General features: G+C 45.1%; 1 protein-coding gene across 2 annotated transcripts in view; it reads right to left on the bottom strand.

Moving 5' to 3' along the window:
- Positions 1–15,961, bottom strand: part of LOC126272321 (uncharacterized) — a 974,015-nt gene that overhangs the window by 766,720 nt on the left and 191,334 nt on the right. Inside the window, exon 1 of one of the 2 annotated variants that reach the window (XM_049975104.1) lies at positions 6,176–6,524. The exons of the other annotated variant lie outside the window; for it this stretch is intronic. Within the exon in view, the coding sequence (XP_049831061.1) occupies positions 6,176–6,517 (342 nt within the window). The 5' untranslated portion in view covers positions 6,518–6,524. Of the gene's footprint in view, positions 1–6,175; positions 6,525–15,961 lie in introns of those variants that run through there. 2 annotated transcript variants of the gene reach the window in all.

Below are 15,961 nucleotides of genomic sequence, written 5' to 3' on the forward strand. Positions count from 1 at the left end.
TAACTATAAAATTTGAGTTTCTTATAAACATGATGTTTAAAATGTAACTGCTCATTCATATTTTCATCATTTTAATAAAGTCTATAGTCTCATACATCTGTAAGTAAGTTTTGTATGCTGTGAAAAATTCATCGAAGAATCTCTCTTGCTTCTGAAGAAAATTGTACTTATAGCAACAAATGCAGCCAATTATAAGTGAAAAAATTATGAAATTTCACACCGAAAAAAATTTATTTTATTATTTTTTTAACTTCCACTGATATGAGTGTGAATCCTGAATCCTCCCTGGTCATGCTGATAAAGTATTAGGAGTTTATTTGTAAAAGTATAGACAATGCAAATTAAAATGTCCTGTGGTACCTCTCTTTTTCAAGTCGGCTCGTCTGACGTCCTACCCTCTTTGCGGCAACAAAAACGCCATTATCATCACATCATGTACACTCTTGGAAATGGAAAGAAGAACACACTGACACCGGTGTGTCAGACCCACCATACTTGCTCCGGACACTGCGAGAGGGCTGTACAAGCAATGATCACACGCACGGCACAGCGGACACACCAGGAACCGCGGTGTTGGCCGTCCAATGGCGCTAGCTGCGCAGCATTTGTGCACCGCCGCCGTCAGTGTCAGCCAGTTTGCCGTGGCATACGGAGCTCCATCGCAGTCTTTAACACTGGTAGCATGCCGCGACAGCGTGGACGTGAACCGTATGTGCAGTTGACGGACTATGAGCGAGGGCGTATAGTGGGCATGCGGGAGGCCGGGTGGACGTACCGCCGAATTGCTCAACACGTGGGGCGTGAGGTCTCCACAGTACTTCGATGTTGTCGCCAGTGGTCGGCGGAAGGTGCACGTGCCCGTCGACCTGGGACCGGACCGCAGCGACGCACGGATGTACGCCAAGACCGTAGGATCCTACGCAGTGCCGTAGGGGACCGCACCGCTACTTCCCAGCAAATTAGGGACACTGTTGCTCCTGGGGTATCGGCGAGGACCATTCGCAACCGTCTCCATGAAGCTGGGCTACGGTCCCGCACACCGTTAGGCCGTCTTCCGCTCACGCCCCAACATCGTGCAGCCCGCCTCCAGTGGTGTCGCGACAGGCGTGAATGGAGGGACGAATGGAGACGTGTCGTCTTCAGCGATGAGAGTCGCTTCTGCCTTGGTGCCAATGATGGTCGTATGCGTGTTTGGCGCCGTGCAGGTGAGCGCCACAATCAGGACTGCATACGACCGAGGCACACAGGGCCAACACCCAGCATCATGGTGTGGGGAGCGATCTCCTACACTGGCCGTACACCTCTGGTGATCGTCAAGGGGACACTGAATAGTGCACGGTACATCCAAACCGTCATCGAACCAATCGTTCTACCATTCCTAGACCGGCAAGGGAACTTGCTGTTCCAACAGGATAATGCACGTCCGCATGTATCCCGTGCCACCCAACGTGGTCTAGAAGGTGTAAGTCAACTTCCCTGGCCAGCAAGATCTCCGGATCTGTCCCCCATTGAGCATGTTTGGGACTGGATGAAGCGTCGTCTCACGCGGTCTGCACGTCCAGCACGAATGCTGGTCCAACTGAGGCGCCAGGTGGAAATGGCATGGCAAGCCGTTCCACAGGACTACATCCAGCATCTGTACGATCGTCTCCATGGGAGAATAGCAGCCTGCATTGCTGCGAAAGGTGGATATACACTGTACTAGTGTCGACATTGTGCATGCTCTGTTGCCTGTGTCTATGTGCCTGTGGTTCTGTCAGTGTGATCATGTGATGTATCTGACCCCAGGAATGTGTCAATAAAGTTTCCCCTTCCTGGGACAATGAATTCACGGTGTTCGTATTTCAATTTCCAGGAGTGTAGTTTGATTTAGGTTGCGTAATAGGGCTGTGAGAAGCTGGATGTTTCTTATGCGATATTGCAGAAAGATTTGGCAGGAATGTAGCCACTGTACGTGACTGCTGAGACCTGTGGTCACGAGAATGCAGGACACACTGTTGTTTGCATTCCACTGGTCTCAAACCACCGCCATTTTCGACTTCACTGGTGTCAAGCGAGAGCTCATTGGAGGCCAGGGAGCACAAAGTCTTGCCCTGATTATAACAATTTATTACAGAATAACCGTTTGACATAATAATATACATTTGATGCCGTTACATAGGTTAGTGTTACTAGTTTTTTTAAAGAGTACTTACGTTAGTAAACCTCAATGTGGTCTACCTTGGTAGCTTGGAGAATGTCGAGGCAGTATTCCAAGTACCCGTCAGGTGTTTCGTAACATGTGTTCTGTCACAGTGCCCACAGCAGCCTGTATTCTAACTTTCAGTTAGTCGACGTCAGCAACTGGTGAGAGGAAGACTTTGTCTTGGATATAGCCCTAGATGAAAAAGTCAAGGGGCGTAATGTATGGAGAGGGGAGGAATGTCCGGATTATCGGATTGAAAGGAACAGTCCAACACACTGGTCACCCCGCTCTCTAGACATTACGCCCCTTGACTTTTTTCTGGGGCTATATCAAGGACAGAGTCTTCGTCACACCAGTTGCTGACGCCGACCAACTGAAGTCTAGGATACAAGCTGCTATGGGTACTGTGACAGAACACATGTTACGAAACACCTGGCGGGAACTGGAATACCGCCTCGACATTCTCCGAGCTACAAAGGGAGCACACGTTGAGGTTCACTAACGTAAGTAGTCTTAAAAAAAAACTAGTAACACTCCTATGTAACGGTATAAAATGTAAATTATTCTGTCAAACGTTTATTCTGTTATAAATTTCTATAATCAGGGCAAGACTTTGCGCTCGCCCTGTATTTTCTGATGAAAGCTGGTTCTGCCTCGGCGCCAGCGATGGCCGTTTGTTGTCTAGAAGGAAACCAGTTGAGAGCCTACAATGAACCTGTCTGTTTGCTTGACACACTCGTCCTATACCTGGAGTTACGGTCTGGGATGCGATTTCGAATGACAGCGGGAGCACTTTCATGGTTATCCCATGCACCATGACCCTGCTTAGTGTGCATGTCAGTCTGGTACTGCCATTCATGAACGGCATTCCAGGGGATAACACTTTCCCACATACCGCTTTTGTAACCCAACATGCTCTGCAGGGTGTCGACATATTGCTTGCTCCATCTCCAGATCCGTCTCCAATCGAGCATATGCAGCACATCATCGGACAACTGCGACGTCATCCACAACCAGCATTGGCCGTCCCTGTACTGACCGACCCACTGCAACAGGCATGGAACTCCATCACACAAACTAACATTCGGTACCTGTGCAACACAATGGATGCACTTTTGCGTGCTTGCATTCAACATTCTGGAGGATACTCTGTTTATTAATGTACCAGAATTCCACATTCGCAATGGCTTACCTCGCGCTGTCATTAACCACTGATCCTGCGATGTTTATCACCTGCGTATGTTACCAAGACAGTAGTAGCCCCAAAATTTCATTACTCCACATAATAATTTTTTAGTGTTGCAGTTTTTTCCGTCAGTGTAGTTACAATTAGTACAGGATACCTAGTGATATAGAGGCGAGCTCCACAAAGAAAGGGTCTGATGTGCGAACTACAAGCGCCCCCTAGCCGTTGTAATGGTTCTTTATTTACGTGACCATTACGGCACTCCAACCCCAGTTCTCGATACCAGTAATATCGTACTACTTTTCTGCGAAGTAATAGACACATTTTTGTGACAATATTCACATTTGGTTTTATTAATGTATAGGTACTCCGATGTATCGATATATTACAGTGATATGGTTCTTGTGTGTATTCGTTTCTGTAAGACTGTCATAATCTTTGACTTACTTGTAACCGTTTTGACGCGAATGCTCACAGAGTAGTCTTTGTTTCACTTTGCAATAGTTAAATTGTTATTTCGCTTTGTAAAAGAACAGTCAAGTCTTGTGTTTGGTTAAAGTGGAAATTAAGTATATGAAGATTGACACAAAACTGTTTTCTTGATGAAGTGACAATTAAGAAGAATTATATGCGAATTTACAAGAATTTTAATTAAAATATGGATCGTGAACACCAAGTCAAAAATCATTTCTACCATAACATTGTTCTGATCTGGGATTGTTTGATCATTAAGAATTTTCTGAAAAACGCATTTTTTAGGTCTTCAAATATTGCTAATATACAGATCTGGACCTTCTAGCAGTCAAAGTGGAATCACCCTAGAATCAACAACATGAAACATAACAATTTCGACGAAATCTACATGGGAATCCATTCAAGATAAGTGCCAAAATTAATGACTTTTTTACAATGACTTCATTATTTCCATTGACGATACCATCCACAGTCAATAACTTTGTTGTTGCCCGATAAAGCGAACATGTGCTGCGTGAGCAACATTATTTATCTGATATCTAACCTACTTTGTCAGTGGTGTTACTGTTAGACCGCCTGATACCCGATTTTTCTTTCGGCATCCACGCTGGCCGTCCTGGAAACGCACAGGTTCTCGGAGGTCTGACTCTCGTAGATGTAACAGCTAGCGACAACTTAAGAACATGAAAGACGAATTTGAAGTTAACCTTCAACTGTAATCGCAATTCTTGTTTATTTAGATTTCGGACACTGCTGCTTTTAAATAGATTCTTGATGTCGCTGTACCATGGATCAAGTTGATCAAATTATACCTCATTTCGTGACTGTACCTGACCCAGTTATCAATGACAGCTCACATACTTTACTGTTTTCGTTCGAAGTTTCGTTGGTGTTTTAGATTATTATCTACATCTACATACATCAACATACCATACAGTGCGTGGCGGAGGGTACTTCGTACCACAACTAGCATCTTCTCTTCCTGTTCCACTTCCAAACAGAATGAGGGAAAAATGACTGCCTATATGCCTCTGTACGAGCCCTAATCTCTCTTATCTTATCTTTGTGGTCTTTCCGCGAAATATAAATTGGCGGCAGTAAAACTGTACTGCAGTCAGCCTCAAATGCTGGTACTCTAACTTTCCTCAGTAGCGATTCACGAAAAGAACGCCTCCTGTCCTCTAGAGACTCTCACCCGAGTTGCTGACGCATTTCCGTAACACTAGCGTGATGATGAAACATACCAGTAACAAATCTAGCAGCCCGCCTCTGAATTGCTCCTATGTCCTCCCTCAATCGACCTGATAGGAATCCCAAACGCTCGAGCAGTACTCAAGAATAGGTCGTATTAGTGTTTTATAAGCGGTCTCCTTTACAGATGAACCACATCTTCCCAAAATTCTACCAATGAACCGAATACGACTATACGCCTTCCACAAAACTGCCATTACATGCTTGTCCCACTTCATATCGCTCTGCAGTGTTACGCCCAAGTATTTACTCGACGTGACTGTGTCAAGCGCTACACTACTAATGGAGTATTCAAACATTACGGCATTCTTTTTCCTATTCATCGGCATTAATTTACATTTATCTATATTTAGTGTTTGCTGCCATTCTTTACACCAATCACAAATCATGTCCAAGTCATCTTGTATTCTCCTACAGTCACTCAACGACGACACCTTCCCTTACACCACAGCATCATCGGCAAACAGCCGCACATTGCTATCCACCCTATCCAAAAGATCGTTTTTGTAGATAGAAAACAACAGCAGATCTACCACGCTTCCCTGGGGCGCTCTAGATGATACCCTCACCTCCGATGAACAATCACCATCGAGGACAACGAGCTGGGTTCTATTACTTAAGAAGTCTTCGAGCCACTCACATATTTGGAAACCAATCCCATATGCTCGTACCTTAGTTAGGAGTCTGCAGTGGCGCACCTAGTCAAACGCTTTCCGGAAGCCAAGGAATATGGCATCCGTCTGATACCCTTCATCCATGGTTCGGAAGATATCATGTGAAAAAAGGGCGAGTTGCGTCTCGCAGGAGCGATGCTTTCTAAAGCCATGCATCAGCACGGCTTTAGTGCTTTATTGTGCCAGTGTACTTAGTTTTTATTAGACGCAAATGCAGTGCACTTGAACTAGCATCGTCGTCGTCGTCGTCGTCGTCGTCATTATCGTTCCGATATGCGCTGCACGCGATGTACGGAAAAAGAAACGAACAACACAGTAAAAACAAAATGCAGTAGCTTGGCCTTTGCGTATCAGCTCTGGCGATGCCGCTTGTAGTTGGTGTGTCGTTTGTTGTGCGACACTCACCGGTACTCTAGAGACGGTGTCCAGCGTAACCCAATCCTCGTCGCCCCCGGACGTCTTGTTCGCAGGCCTCGTTTTGTTGGTGCCGAGGAACTCTACGTTGGCCCCCTGGCCGATGAACTTGCCCGCCACCTGTGCGCTGCGCGGCACGCGCACGCGAGCCGTTTCGTCCGCGCTGCCGCCTTCCTCAGGCGTGCAGCAGCAGCAGCTGCGCTCCACCCTCTGCACGTAGCGCAGCAGGTAGAAGGAGGAGGCGAGCTGCGCCAGCAGCAGCGCGCACAGACACGCGTACACCGGCGGGCAGCGGCCGGCGCGGTCCACCGTCCCGGCACTCGCCGCGACCATCGCGATCACTGCCGGCCGCTGGCAAACGGGGCCGACGAGCCAGCAATAGAAGCGGCAGCTGCGCATGCGCGTCGCCGTGGCAACGGACGCACGTGCTCCCGGCGTCCCGACAGCGTAGCCGCAGCACCGCGTCTCGGCACTTCGCTCTAGGCTACGGGGGTGAAAACATAGAGGACGAATACACACGGAGTGAGCGTTCGGATGCGTAGAACGCGAATTCTGTCCTCAACGTCTGCTGCAGCTCAAGTCTGAGCCATATCGCTGGTCGATCGTCAGCGATCGGCTTGTTATCTTTGGCGCGTCCACGGGCATGACCATCTTTGCGTTTTCGGCTGGGGCGAGCTGGTCGGCGAGAGGGTCTGGCGGAGTTGTGGCTCGGGCGTAAGCACGTGTGTGATGTCTGTTACGCTGGGATGTTAGCTAATCGTGAAACTCCTGCGGCGGTTACTGGTTGCCTGGAAGGCGTTTCATATAAACTGTGCCAAGCCTCGCAGTGAGAGGGGAGTCAGGAGTTGGTGTTGGCCAAGATGTTTGTACAAATCGAGGTGCCTGTGTGAGAAGCACGGCGTGGGCCTGATAGGTCCTGCGCACGGGAGAGCGCAGCGTGACGTGACACAGTTCCTGCGTTTGGTGACCCTCCGGACCGCAGTCTCCTGTATGCAGTTTACTGCGAGGCTCACCGTGGTTCTGGCTGTTGGTAGTTCGAAATGGAGGAAAAGCTAACTAAAGCCGTACGTGTTCGCAAAGTTCTGTATGATACAAGCCATGAAGATTACTTGAAAGCTGAGAAGTGGGAGGAAGTCCCCAAGGAAACGGACATACGAAATGGTAAATTGCGTTTTCATTCGTTGTTAACATTTTACATTGACATTGTTAAAACTCTGTAGCAAATTTTCGTGATGTGCTCTGTCCTTGTTAAATATAGGTTATATATAATATATTAAAGAAATAGGTACCTAAAAAGCATCCTGTATTAGAATGCAACGTTGTGTCAAAATTTCAAAGCAATCGATCAAGAGCTTTCGGAGGTTAGTGGCTATTCACAAACCAACAAAACATTTTTATATATAGAGATATATGTTAATCATAATAGCTTACCTTAAAAACACAGCTAGTTTCCCCTTGGTTCCAATCGGCCTTGCAGCGTTGCATCCCTGTCTGTCAATTTCATTCTTGGTGAGACCATGCACTTATTGGAATTGATCATGGTTTAATCTAAAATAATTCGTGAGTTGTTCATCATCAAATTCCTTAGTTAGAGTGAATTCCCCATGACTTAGTCTTCTTTTCATGTACGCACTTTTTTCTGCTTTTTGTTTCATCAAAGCGATGTAACATACCGTTTCGAACTCAAACACAGAATCGGAATGCGATTCTGAACTTATATCTATTAATAGAGCAGAAGTAGTCGTCACCTCTGCCAGAGTCGAAGTTCCTCAGCAAACTGCGTATTGAAACTGCGATCCAAATTGCGTTGATTGTTCACCGCGACTCACGCTGCCGTGAGGAATTTGGCGTGAGGCCCCCTGCGTCAGCTCACGGGCCTGCGTCTCATCTTGCGGCCCGCCTTATTTGCTTCGTCCTTCTGCCAGCCACCGCAAGCTGATCCTCGGCCGGAAGGTCTACAGTTTGTGGTGAGCATAGTGTGAACAAGTTCTCGTAGAATGTGCTCCCAGCCTGCCTCTTAGCCTGTGTTATTTGTGGGTGCCGACCCCTTGTCTGTATCTGCCTCTGGGTGTCCTGTAAGATTTCACAGCAAAACTGTGTTTTTCTGGCATTCTGTGTTTCTGGCTCAGCCTCCGCCTAGAAGGGTTCCATTGGACATCTTTTGGAATTCCTTATTGATGTAATTTAAACATATAAAAAAAAATTGTTCTTTCAGAATAAGCGCCGGTTTCTTTAGGACACTGCAGTTCTAACAGGAGTGGCTTAATTTTAATGATTATTTATTCGTCAAATGAAGTGTATTTAATGTCTTGCAGTTTTCTGGGGCACGCAGCTATGTTATTGAACTCATTTATGAAGCGTTGTGTCGGGTGAATGACTGCTCCCCACTTCAGTGTATATTTTTGAGTAGTTTTGTAAGGTTTTTTGGATATTTGTCAGTGGGGTGTATTGATTCAATTTTGTTTTTCTCCTTGTTTTGAATTACGCAGAATTGTGCAGTTTATCTGGTTATTGGCTTAACTCGCGCTTCATACACGAAATCAGCTGATAATAGAAATTGATATTTTTATTCCTGTCTAATGTCAGACAGATTCAGATGTAACTTCATTTATGTTGTAAGTAGGCTGTTTAGGTTTTCTTATTGGTAACGCCACATAGCGCTCTGTATGAAAAATCACTGGCTGTGCTGTGCGCAGTCTGTGGTTAGTTTGCATTGTTGTCTGCCATTGTAGTGTAGGGCAGCGGCAGCTGGATGCTAACAGCGCGTAGCGTTGCGCAGTTGGAGGTGAGCCGCCAGCAGTGGTGGACGTGGGGAGAGAGATGGCGGAGTTTTGAAATTTGTAAGAATTGGTGTCATGAACTGATATATATATTATGACTGTTGAGGTAAATACATTGTTTGTTCTCTATTAAAATCTGTCATTCGCTAACTATGGCTATCAGTAGTTAGTGCCTTCAGTAGTTTGAATCTTTTATTTAGCTGGCAGTTGTGGTGCTTGCTGTATTGCAGTAGTTCGAGTAATGAAGATTTTTTGTGAGGTAAGTGATTTGTGAAAGGTATAGGTTAATGTTAGTCAGGGCCATTCTTTTGTAGGGATTATTGAAAGTCAGATTGCGTTGCGCTAAAAACTATTGTGTGTCAGTTTAAGCACAGTCGTGTACAATATTTCTAAGGGGACGTTTCAATGTTATTTGAAATAAATGTGTTGGATTGACCTTAATGAAATATGTGCAATCGAAGTAAGGGACCCAGTCCTTCATTAATACTTAACAGTGGCGCGTGGTTCGGGCTGTGAGTCCCGTGCTCGGTCCAAAGCCATTGATTTTGTACGGCGCCTTTTAGCCCATAAGCGCTTAACGTATTTCGGGTGTTACTACTTCGCTGCTGCAGATACACTCATGCTCATAAATTAAGGATAAAGCTCATACATGGTGAAACAACGCTATGGTGGGCTGTTTGCGGGTTTAAATCACCTCGGGGTATGACCATGCGGTGCATTTGACATGTGGTCGTCGCACGGTGGCGCTGGCAGCAGTCCACATAGGCAGAGGTGTGTTGGTGGATGTCAAAGTACGGTGCAGCGAGTAAGTGTGCATACGTTTTCAGACGTGATAATGGTGACAGTTGTGTTGAAAATGGCTCAGAGGACACATGTTGATGACGTTATGAGGGGTAGAATACTAGGGCGCCTGGAGGCTTGTCAAACGCAGCAGGTCGTAGCGCAGGCCGTCCGTGTGCCACAAAGTGTGATCTCAAGATTATGGCAACGATTCCAGTAGACAGGAAACGTCTCCAGGCGCTACAGTACGGGACGTCCACAGTGTACAACACCACAAGAAGACCGATATCTCACCATAAGTGCCTGCAGATGGCCACGGAGTACCGCAGGTAGCATTGCTCGCGACCTTTATTTATTCTGGTACTTGACGGGAAATAATACAGTTTCCTTAGTGCGGCGGCGATTTAGGATATCCTCATTTTACGGTGAGTATGAAAGTACAGAAAATAGACGTCAGTCTTTCCTCCGGCACTTGCTAGTACAGATCTGCTCGAGCTACACAAAGGAACAAATCCGTCACCTCCACGAACTGATTCCCAGGACGACAAATACAGTAGCAGTACACGTACCGGTCATCGACCCGCAATTCCCTCAAGAACACCCCTCCCATTGCTGTTCAGCGGAATCAAAACGGTGCTCTACAGTTTATCTATGGATAAAGAAGACCTAGCTCCATATTCGGTTTCTCGTGACAGATCTATTGTAGCAGACTTTGTAGAATATCGACTTACATATTTATACATTTATAAATCTACGGACTCAAATGATTCAATCAATACAACAAAATACCGTTTTCTGCGCTAGAAGAGAGTGAAAGACGAGTGAAGTTTCAAGATCGAAAAGATTATGATATACACTACTGGGAACTTTCTTGACTCTTTAGGGGCTAACATAGTGCAGTGTGGAATCATAGTGCTACGAGCTATGCAGTCCGGCTGACATGGCTGCATAATTATGTCAAAATCTGAAGGCACAAGAGGGACCTAGTTCAGTCATAAGTCTGAGAAGTCGAATCTACTGGCCAGATTGAAAGTGTTTTGGGTGTTTCCCAAGCATACCGGCCCTAGACTACACTTTACCTAACTAATCGAAGAAATTTGGCTTTCAAAACACATGGCTTTCAAATTTAATTGTTCCAGTCAACGTTAAAGTAGTGCAGGACTGCGCAAATTATCAAACATATAAGGAGCAGAAAATAAAAATATCGAAAGCAAGAAAGTAGTGTAACACCCATTAACGTGATCAGCTGTGAAGCTCTGTAAGAAAACCAAAGTCGCCGCCTAGAACTGGTATGATGTGAATTACTTTGTATGGCAGAATGGTCCGTTGCCCAAGGGCAGGGTGTGGCCGGCCGGCACCAGGCGGCCCCAGGTACAGACACATGGAAACAGGAAGCGGGTAAAACCCGGTTTCGGGAATATGGGCAGCAGTCAGTCGCTTGGGTGAGTGCGGAATGAACCGTCACTGACGGCCTTTGAGATAATCTGAAAGATGGCAAGGTTACAGTTCTTGGAAATTCGACTATAAATCACAGTCAAATAATAAAGGCTATCTCAATACACCTGCGATCTCAGGAAAACGAGGGGCATCCAATGACAACTATATTTTCAGTATCTTTAAAAATAGAGAAGTAGACGTTTTACAGTGACTTAACATTTACACAATGAACCTCTGAATTATCAGCTTTTAAACTCATCGTGCGATTTCAACAAACGATATCTCGGATGACGGCATAGCACTTAGCTATCATCCCTAAAAGTTGCATTCTGAATCTGATTTATGTATTGATTCATTGAGTTTTTAATATCTTTTCATTATGCAAATATCTGTTAGAAAATCGTATTCTCGACACTAACATAGCAAATGAATACACTATAAATACGTCACATATTTATATTTATTTAACTAATCTGTTGCTATTTTTGGTAATTTTTTAACTATTTATTACAATTGCTAATACAAAATGATTCAGTAGCATATGTTAGCTGACAGCCAGCCGAAATGGCCATCGGTTCTAGGTGCTGCAGTCTGGAACCACGAGACCGCTACGATCGCAGGTTCCAATCCTGCCTCAGGCATGGATGTGTGTGATGTCCTTAGGTTGGTTAGGTTTAGCTAGTTCTAAGCTCTAGGGAACTAATGACCTCAGAAGTTGAGTTCCATAGCGCTCAGAGCCAAATGTTAGTTGACATCACGTCTGATTCCAGCTACGAACATCGGCATCAGTAACGGCTCATTTTGGAATATCAGCTCCTCCGTCAGTTCCTAGTTTTTGGCTTTCTCTTCTTGGTATTTTGGTGCCGGTGAGATTCGCGATTGGGACATTCAGTCATGCAGTGAGTTTCACACCCATCGTCCGCTTATTTTTGTCAGAATCCCTTTAAGTGACTGTCTACTGCGATCACTCAACACACCATTACGTCCACGTTGTGGTTCAGTGAATGGAATTTTCCAGTTTTCCCTGTATGCAGTATACACTGAAGAGCCAACGAAACTGGTACATCTGCCTAATATCGTGTTGGACATCCACGAGCACGCAGAAGCGCCGTAACACGCCGTGGCATGGACCCCACTAATGTCTCTAGTAGTGTTGGATGTAAGTGACACCATGAATCCTGCAGGGCTGACCATAAATCCGTAAGAGTACAAGGGTAGAAGATCTGAACAGCACGTTGGATGGCATCCCAGATATGCTTAACATTGTTCATGTCTGGGAGTTTTGTGGCCAGCGGAAGTGTTTAAACTCAGAAGTGTGTTCCTGGAGCCATTCTGTAGAAGTTCTGGACGTATGGGATGTCACTTTCTCCTGCTGGATTTGCCCAAGTCCGTCGAAATGCACAACGGACATGAATGGATACAGGTGGATCAGACATGATGCTTACGAACGTGGCACCTGTTAGAGTCGTATCTAGACGTATCAGGGATCCCATATCACTCAAACTGCACACGCCTCCACCAGCTGAAACACTCCCCTGCTGACATGCGGAGTCCAGGGATTCATGAGGCTGTCTCCATACCCATAAACGTCAATACGCTCGATACAATTTGAAACGAGACTCTTCCGACCAGGCAACATGGTTCCAGTCATCAACAGTCCATGTCAGTGTTGGCGGGTCCAGGCAAGGCGTAAAGCTTGGTATCGTGCAGTGATCAAGGGTACACTAGTGAGCCTTGGGCTCTGGAAGCCCATATTGATGATGTTTCGTTAAGTCGTTCTCGCTCTGACACTTGTTCACGTACCTGCTTTGATAATTGCAGTAATTTACGGAAGTGTTGCACTTCTGTCGCGTTGAACTGTTCTCTTCAGTCGTCGTTGGTTCCGTTCTTGCAGGATCATTTTCCGGCCGCAGTGATGTCAGAGATTTTATGTTTTACCGCGTTCGTGATGCTCACGGTACACTCGTGAAATGGTAGTACGGGAAAATCGCCACTTCACTACCTCGGAGGTGCTGTGACCCATCGCTCGTACACCGACTATAACAGCACGTTCAAACTCACTTAAATCTTGATAACTTGCCATTGTAGCAGCAGTAACTGATCTAACAACTTCGCCAGACACTTGTTGTTTTATATAACCGTTACCGACCGCAGCGCCTTATTTTGCGTGTTTACATACCTCTATATTTGTATACATATGCCTACACTGCCTACCGCATGAACCAAGGACCTTGCCGTCGGTGGGGAGGCTTGCGTGCCTCAGCGATACAGATGGCCTTACCGTAGGTGCAACCACAACGGAGGGGTATCTGTTGAGAGGCCAGACAAACGTGTGGTTCCCGAAGAGGGGCAGCAGCCTTTTCAGTATTTGCAGGGGTAACAGTCTGGATGATTGAGTGATCTGGCCTTGCAACACTAACCAAAACGGCCTGGCTGTGCTGGTACTGAGAACGGCTGAAAGCAAGGGGAAACTATGGCTCTAATTTTTCCCGAGGGCATGCAGCTTTACTGTATGGTTAAATGATGATGACGTCCTCTTGGGTAAAATAAGCCAGAGATAAAATAGTCCCCCATTCGGATCTCCGGGCGGGGACTACTCAAGAGGACTTCGTTATCAGGAGAAAGAAAACTGGCTTTCTACGGATCAGTTCGTGGAATGTCAGATCCCTTACTCGGGCAGGTAGGTTAGAAAATTTGAAAAGGGAAATGGATGGGTTGAAGTTAGATATAGTGGGAATTAATAAAGCTCGGTGGCAGGAGGAACAAGAATTTTGGTCAGGTGAACACAGAGTTATAAATACAAAATCAAATAGGGGTAATGCAGGAGTAGGTTTAATAATGAATAAAAAAGTAGGAGTGTGGGTAAGCTACTACAAACAGCATAGTGAACGCATTATTGTGGCTAAGATAGACACGAAGCCCATGCCTACTACAGCAGTACAAGTTTATAAGCCAACTACCTATGCAGATGAAGAAATTGATGAAATGTATGATGAGATAAAAGAAATTATTCAGATAGTGGAGGGAGACGAAAATTTAATAGTCATGGGTGACTGGAATTTGAGAGTAGGAAAAGGGAGTGAAGGAACCATAGTGGGTGAATATGGATTGGGGGAGAGAAATGAAAGAGGAAGCCGTCTGGTAGAACTTTGCACAGAGCATAATTTAATCATAGCTAACACTTGGTTCAAAAATCATAAAAGATGGTTGTATACACGGAAGAATCCTGAAGATACTAGAAGGTATCAGATAGATTATATAATGGTAAGGCAGAGAGTTAGGAACCAGGTTTTAAATTGTAATACATTTCCAGGGTCAGATGTTGACTCTGACCACAATCAATTGGTTATGAACTGTAGATTAAAACTGAAGAAAGTGCAAAAAGGTGAGAATTTAAGGAGATGGGACCTGGATAAATTGACTAAACCAGGGATTGTACAGAGTTTCAGAGAGAGCATAAGGGAACAATTGACAAGGATGGGGGAAAGAAATACAGTGGAAGAAGAATGGGTACCTCTGAGGGATGAAGTAGTGAAGGCAGCAGAGGATCAGGTAGATCAATAGACGAGGGATAGTAGAAATCCTTGGGTAACAGTAGAAATATTGAATTTAATTGATGAAAGGAGAAAATATAAAAACGCAGTAAATGAAGCAGGCAAAAAGGAATATAAACGTTTCAAAATTGAGATTGACAGGAAGTGCAAAATGGCTAAGCAGGGATGGCTAGAGGACAAATGTAAAGATGTAGAGGCTTATCTCACTAGGAGTAAGATAGATACTGCCTACAGGAAAATTAAAGAGACCTTTGGAGAAAAGAGAACCACTTGTATGAATATCAAGAGCTCAGATGGAAACCGTTCTAAGCAAAGAAGGAAAATCAGAAAGGTGGGAGGAGTATTTAGAGTGTCTACACAAGGGCGATGTAGATGTACTTGAGGACAATATTATGGAAATGGAAGAGGACGTAGATGAAGATGAAATGGGAGATACGATACTGCGTGAATAATTTGACAGAGCAATGAAAGTCCTGAGTCGAAACAAGGCCCCCGGAGTGGACAACATTCCATTGGAACTACTGACGGCCTTGGGAGAGCCAGCCCTGAAAAAACTCTACCATCTGGTGAGCAAGATGTATGAGACAGGCGAAATAACCTTAGACTTCAAGAAGAATATTATAATTCCAATCCCAAAGAAAGCAGGTGTTGACAGATGTGAAAATTACCGCACTATCAGTTTAATAAGTGACAGCTGCAAAATACTAACGCGAAATCCTTAGAGACGAATGGAAAAACTAATAGAAGCCGACCTCGGCGAAGATCAGTTTGGATTCCGTAGAAATGTTGGAACACGTGAGGCAATACTGACCTTACGACTTGCCTTAGAAGAAAGATTAAGAAAATGCAAACCTACGTTTCTAGCATTTGTAGACTTAGAGAAAGCTTTTGACAATGTTGACTGGAATACTCTCTTTCAAATTCTGAAGGTGGCAGGGGTAAAATACAGGGAGCGAAAGGCTATTTACAATTTGAACAGAAACCAGATGGCAGTTATAAGAGTCGAGGGACATGAAAGGGAAGCAGTTGTTGGGAAGGGAGTGAGACAGGGTTGTAGCCTCTCCCCGATGTTATTCAATCTGTATATTGTCAAGTTGTAATGGAAACAAAAGAAAATTTCGGAGTAGGTATTAAAGTCAAAAGAGAAGAAATACACTCCTGGAAATTGAAATAAGAACACCGTGAATTCATTGTCCCAGGAAGGGGAAACTTTATTGACACATTCC

Source organism: Schistocerca gregaria, chromosome 5 (genome assembly GCF_023897955.1).
Source record: "Schistocerca gregaria isolate iqSchGreg1 chromosome 5, iqSchGreg1.2, whole genome shotgun sequence".
NCBI lineage: Eukaryota > Metazoa > Arthropoda > Insecta > Orthoptera > Acrididae > Schistocerca > Schistocerca gregaria.